This window comes from Callorhinchus milii, unplaced genomic scaffold (genome assembly GCF_018977255.1).
Source record: "Callorhinchus milii isolate IMCB2004 unplaced genomic scaffold, IMCB_Cmil_1.0 Scaffold25, whole genome shotgun sequence".
Lineage (NCBI taxonomy): Eukaryota > Metazoa > Chordata > Chondrichthyes > Chimaeriformes > Callorhinchidae > Callorhinchus > Callorhinchus milii.
The window spans coordinates 5,242,018-5,248,917 of record NW_024704766.1 but is presented as its reverse complement, the minus strand read 5'-3'; the positions used below and the strand labels follow the sequence as shown (position 1 = coordinate 5,248,917).

The 6,900-nt window shown below is 45.0% G+C and overlaps 1 protein-coding gene across 1 annotated transcript; it reads right to left on the bottom strand.

The window, feature by feature from the left end:
- Positions 1–1,083: 1,083 nt before the first annotated feature.
- sdhdb (succinate dehydrogenase complex, subunit D, integral membrane protein b) lies at positions 1,084–6,900 on the bottom strand. Its single transcript, XM_007912117.2, has 4 exons — positions 6,788–6,900; positions 5,091–5,198; positions 3,672–3,816; positions 1,084–2,678 (listed from the first exon to the last, which is right to left on the bottom strand). Exons 1-4 carry the CDS (start codon positions 6,834–6,836, stop codon positions 2,513–2,515), a joined length of 468 nt encoding a protein of 155 aa, XP_007910308.2. The 5' UTR covers positions 6,837–6,900; the 3' UTR covers positions 1,084–2,512.

Genomic DNA, 6,900 nt, shown 5'->3' with positions numbered 1-6,900 from the left:
GACTTTGTTCAGCTGTTTGTTATTTTCACTTCTTCTGAGCAGGTTACATGGGCACAAACTCTATAAGGTGAAAGTCTCAGTGTCTTGGTACGTCCTCCCGATGTGAAAGGTGCTATCTAAATGTAATTTGTTGTGTTGTCTCTCAAAGCCCTTCACAGGCAACAGGCAAGTTGCTAAGTGTACTGAAAGTTAATGGGCAAGTTTACTAATTTGCACATTTTAGGTCAATGTTAAGAGTTTTAAAATAGGTTCTCTAACAACATGCACCACACCCCCTCCAAATAAAAGAACCTAGTTAAACATAAGATGATTAAAACCATGCAGAAAGGTTTGACATTTGCTTTTCCGCCCAGCTTTTTATTTATACTCCTTGCCCGTCTTCTATATTCACACGTCACTGGGGAACTTTGATGAATAAAAGCTACTAGACCGTCAAACCCTTTAAATATCCAGAGTTATTAATAATACTTGTATTTGAGATGTCTCAAAGGCCTTCACAGAATATTCTGTAAAGTGTAGACTGTGCATTTTGTCCACAATAGTTTCCCAGTCGTGGGTTCAGTGGATTCAGTAACCAAATTATTTTATTTTTGAAGCAATTATTATGCCCAGAAAAGTGATCCGCCAATCGACTAACAACTCGGTTCCTATTTACTGCTAGGTAAACAGAGGCGTGTGGAGTAAGGAATCTTGCCTAAGGTTTCGCCCTGCCTGGGAATCTTCCCTCTCGCTTGGGAGGCGAGGGCTCTGAGCTACACTGAGCTACAGGACTAATGTATAAGAAACACCATCTTTCTAAACTCACCATCTTTTGTGGGAAGGGTGAAGCAGAGAGACTACATCTATTGAAACCTTTAACTGGAACTTGCTCCAAGGAACATACCCCATCCAAGCTTAGGTTTTGCGAATGAAACCACACTGATGTCAAACCTTTCGTAAATAAAGATGACATGGCTTCTTCGGACCACACCCGTTTATTCCTGCGTGCTTCCGCCTATCATAACATTGTTAAAGTTAATGTAGTTATTGAACCAAACTGTAGTTTACAAACTATTTACAAAGAATGCACACAGTTTGCCCAGATTGTTTCTTAAACCCCATCTTTATTTGTCTCTTTGAAAACTAGCCATCGAGTTGGTTGCAATGCTGGCAAAGACATTCACACAGCAATGGCATTTCCTGAAATCTTTCAAACAGAATGGTTACGACACTTATTAGTTCAAGATACTGAGAATACTCTTCAAGAATGTTTCAGCCCATCTCTTCCCCCTTTGTTGACACTCAATTGACCATTAATCCCGTATAAGTCGACTGTTAATACGTAGCAAAAGCTAGATGTTCAGCTGCATCCCAGCCTCCCAAGGCACATTTAATACCCTTTGAGCTTGATACACCTGACTTACAATGCGAAACATCGCAAAGGGAACTGCTGTCAACTGTAGTGACTGTATGTTGTGAGCAAACATGCACATCCACAGAGTGAATGACCAATTTATCTGCAGGGCTAGTGGCTAAGATACTAGAAGAAACTTTTCTCTTAATGCCACAGGATCTTGTAGATAGATCATTGGTTGACCTTCGCCAGTTCTGCTTCACATTATTTTCCATTGTGATCACAAGTAGAAAACGCAAGATAAGAAACCGAACTTTCATCCAACTGAGATCTAAATTCAAAGTGTATCCTTTCTGAAGCTCATTGAAAGTGCGAGTTGACTAGCCACGCAACACACTTAAATCAGGTCAAATCTACAAACAAAATTGTACATATATAGAGATGGATAGCTGTTAAAACACAGATGACAAGCTTGAAGACATAGCTGCCTAGGTTATACTTACGTAAGCCAAAGGGTTCAGATATTTTACTCACAACGCAACTCCAGTTGGCAGCGTACAGTAAACTTAATGAGAACGGCAATGAGACTGGCGTTTTTGTGAGATGGGGTTTAGTTTCTCTCGCTGTTAAATGGGAAGGAGTCTACTGTGCGGTCAGCAGCAGATGGTGGGCAATACTCCCCACTGAATGGGTGTCATCAAATGATGACAGAATTGCATAGACGCTGAGGTGTTTAACGTCAAAAAAGTCGAGTTGATTAGCTTGAACAGCAAACATATGAGGGGGACATGGAGGAAAAGGAGTTGGAATTGGAAAGAGAGAGATAAACTGGTGGGAAATGGACAACAAATAAAATTATTTGTGGACGGTCAAACCCCTTAATTTGCGTGGATCAGATCACCACAGGAATTTATGCACGGTCAGTGGGGAGAAGGGGAAGGCAGAAAGAAGTGAGAGCAATTTATTTTGAAAAGGCAACAGCACTGCATAAGGCAACATCTGCGCTCAGTGTGCAATGCGTGGGTTTGAAAAATACATTCTGAAATTGCAGCAGATTCACCATCAACTCTTTGTCCCAAAAAAATTGCTCCCGCACACACTGTTTCGGAAATTCAGGAATAAAATGGAGAATGAAAGCGAGCAGCCCGCCCGGGATGGTCGAGAGGACGGCACGAGTAATCAGAGGCTCCAGAGCATGGCCACAGCCTTGCAGATACCCACGTCGTGGTAATTGAAGTAGCACAGGCCAGCGAAGGTCACTGTGGAGAGGATGCTGATGCCCGCTTTGGCCAGTTTCAGCTGTGTGTCTCCGTGCACATAATCGGTGCAGATTTGTCCAAAACCCCTGTGAGAAAACCAGAGTGGGATTCAGATTACCTCCAGGCAACTATCCGTTCAAATTTTCAAGACTGAGGTGGATATAATAATAACAATAATAAGCCTTGTATTTGATATAGCACCTTATCATGCCAGAAGAACGTCTCAAAACGCTTCTCAGGATACACTGTGAAGTGCAGTGACTGTGTATTTTGTAGGCAAATGCGGCAGCACAATTGTCCCACAAACAGCCACGTTGTGAATGACCCATTTTACTTGGGGGATTGTTGGCCAGGACACTGGGAGAGAGAAACCCTCTTCTCTTTTCAAATAGCGCCATGGGATCTTTAAAGTCCACCTGAACACTAAACCAAAAACTTCCTAGGGTATGAGTGGGCGCGCGGTGATGGGGTGGTGGGGGGGTGGAAGGGAAGAACCGATGATTAAAATATAAAAAGGCACCAGATTTTTGTGGTTTAGAACTTGAAAATGCCAGGAAATGTTATCATGAACTGAGATAGTATACAGGAACACTCAGGTTCTCATACTGGTCAAAGCAATGCATATGCAAAACTTCAAAGGAAACACAACAGGATGTGGTAGGTTCGCAGGGGGTTGAATAATTATCCGGAAAAGTCTAGATTAGAGAAAGTCGGTGTTTCGTCTGAGAAAGTCATTTATCTTTCACACTCACTGTGCGCTCTCTGCTGGTCACACACTGAGCACACATGCTGGCCTCAGCCAGACTGAATGAGTGACGTTTCAGACGTATTAGGGAGCGATTCGCCTGTACTTGATACGGTTGTGAGGAAACCTTAATTCGAGTGTGTAAACGGTTAAACAGCGCGGGATCAACGGGGTAAAAGAAGAAATAACAGTTTCCTAAATCTGCCACTGTCAAGCGCTCTGTGACCCTACCCTGCATAAGGGGAGCTATATAAATGAAAGTTGTTTTAGTAAATTCTCCAACAAAACGCTAATCGATAGCACAAAAGCAGGCAGAACAAATGGTAGAGCTTACCAGTGACTGTGGAGAGTGAGAGAAGCAGCGAGAGAATAGTCCACGATTGCTCCTGGACAGAAGTAGGCTGCTGGTAGGAGACCCAGTAATGCTATGCTGACCACTCGCTCGCTGGTCCAGTGTAGGGAAGCAGCACGAGAGCCAGCTGGGCGAGAAGAAAAGGCAAGAGAAATATAATAATATTACATTTGCAAAGGGATTATTACCCCCGAAAAGCAATCTGCCAATTGACTAACAATCGGGTTCCTGCTTACCACTAGTACGCATGTAGAGTAAGGAAACTTGCCCAACATTTTGCCCTGCGGGGAATCAAATCCAAGTCCTCTCGCTTGTGAGGCGAGTGCTCTAACCACCGAGCTACAGGACGCCAATCTATAATAATAACACCTGCATTTGATATAGCTCCTTTCCAGGAGGAGGAGATATCAAAGGATGTCTCTTATATTTTATCGGTGCCTGAAACTCTCAGTTATAAAGAATCTATCTGTTCGCCTTTTAGAAAAATTCTGGGGAAGTATTATTGAAAACCCATCGTGGGTACAGATTTTAGTGAAATAATTTCTGCCCCGTTCATTTATCTAACCGTGATGTCATTAAATAGGTTTCACTCGCACCACAGGTATGGAAATGAGTCACCAAGAGTTGAAGGTCCCAGTGGCACACATATTCGTGATAAGGCGCTATATCAAATGTAAGGATCATTCATATTATTATTATTATTTGGAAATCCAATATGGCTGTCAAAGTCAGTTCAATGATAAACAATATGAACAAACCACACAGATAATTGGCCAGCTTTTTTTTTAAATGGTCACAAACTGATTTATGTCTGGATTCCTGGGTTGAACAAAGCTTGCTGTGCCCTTTTCTGATCACCATCCAGTGATCCTCAATTCTATTTCTTGACTTGCATTGGGACCTTGCTTTCCTTGAAGAGTGATGAGCACCACCAGAGTGTCCTTTGCCCCTTCTCTGCGCGGTCCATCAGATCAGTGCACAGGCAGAAGTTGGTGTCAACAAGAACAACTTGCATTTATATAGCGCCCTTCACGCGGCGTACCGTCCCAGAGCGCTTCACAGTAGTGGAGTCCATCACGACCCCGAGGTACCGCTTAGAATCAACAATTGGGACTGAAGCCCTTCGTATCTTCCAATCAATTCCCTTGATGTCTTCGCTCGGGCCATGCAGAATCATGTCCCACCAGTTGACCTAGTGTTTAAGATAGTTGGCACAGTGCAGAAGCTCCCCAGGTGAATCCGCCAGCAGCACAACATCATCGGCAAACAGAGTGCCGCGATCCTGTCAGAGAGGCCTGGCACAGATGCAACAAGTCCTTTCCCCTCGAATGCCATCCAACTCGTGTTCTATTCCTCAATCTGTTTCTGTCTAGCAGAGGGCAAGGTTATACACTTACTTACCTGAATGTTGGTGAGACACATGAAACTGTGAGGCCAGGGCCAGCGGGGGCTCCGATGCCCTTCTAGAAGCGAGAAGAGGTCTAACCAGGAACGATGTATTGAGCAATGCTATAAAGGAGGGAGGGAAAAAAGCTTCAATTCCATATAACAACTTAATGTATTTTAATAGCAATATAATTCACTCATCTAAACAACAACAAGATTCCATTTATAGAGCGCCTTTCACGTCGGGAGGACGTCCCAAGGCGCTGGACAGTTGGGTCAGGACCCGAGCATTGGGGGGGAAATGGTCAGGATGAAGGGAGGGAAGGGAGGGAGCGAGGAGGGGGGAAATGGTCAGGGTGAGGGGAGGGAAGGGAGGGGCGAGGGGGTTAGAGAGTTGAGAGGGGAGCTGAAGGCTCGGTCAAAGAGAAAGGTCTGGAGACCGGCCTTGAAGGAGGAAAGGGAGGAAGCGGCGAAGGCACTGGGGGACTAAAGTCTCCCTGAATGGAGACACAAGACAAAACAAGACTTAAAAGAAGCATAGTCTGATGTCCTTGAGATCAATACGTATACTTTATTACAATGATTACAATCTGCATTGTACTTATATAGCGTCTTTCATGTCAAGAGGGTGTGAATAATGGGTCCATGGCTGTTTGTGATATGCTGACACACAATACACGAGTGTAGTGAATGGATTCATCAGCAATTACTTGTGACATTTATAAAATAGCACATGCTATAAAAAAGCAACTTCTTTGTAATGGTTAACCAGGATGACTCAGCCTCTTTAGTAGAGAAGGGGAAAGGAATAAAAGATTTAAGCAGAGGCAATGAGCATTATTGTTAATAATAATAAGCCTGGCATTTGATATAGCGCCTTATCACGTCTGTGAGATCTCAAACCGCTTCCCTGAACATACTGCACGGTGAACTGACTGTGTATATTGTTGGAGAAACGGCTAAGCTGACGCTCCAGTCCAACGCTTAGGGACTTTAAATTGAACTCAGGTCTCTCACTTGCAAAGCGAGTGCTCTAACCACTGAGCTACAGGACTCCACAAACATCTTGTTGTTGTTGTTGTCGGGCGTCAAGAGCTACGGGGGCAAAGGCGGCTAATTGGGAGTTAATTGGGGGTGATCAGCCGAGAGCTGATAGAATGGCGGGACAGGCTCGAGGGGCTGAATGGCCTCCTCCTGTTCCTGAGTGACCCAGTGTTAGGGGCAGAGCCTGGTCCCCCACAGAGGCCAAGAGTCCTGTAGCTCAGTGGTTAGAGCACTCGCTTTGCAAGTGAGAGACCTGAGTTCAATTCCAGGCAGAGGGCGAAACCTCGGGCAAGTTTCCTTACTCCACACAGAGCCTAATAATAATCCCTCCAAAAACCAAAAACAATAATAAATTGGTCATTTTCAATCTACGACTGTTTGTGGGACATTGCTGTGCGCAATTGGCTGCCGCGTTCGCCCACAAATACAGTCAATTCACTTTACAGTGTGTTCTGTGAAGCGCTTTGGGACGTCCTCCCGACGTGAAAAGCACTATATCAAATGCAAGGATTATTATTATTAAGAGAGAGAGTGGGGGGGGAGGGGGTGACCTTAATTTGCCCTCTCGACAGCAAACACCACCAACACCCCTCCTGCCCACGCACCCCCCCGTCAGCCTCCCCCCTCCCCCCCGGTGCTTGAGAAGCCGCGCGGGGGCGGTTACTTACGTTTAAAACCACGTCGGCAAAGCACCGGCAGCCCAGTCAGGGCGGCCATCGCCAACAGGACAGCGGCAGCAAGGTCACCCGACCGGAAGCACTCCGCCAGGGCACCCGGAAGC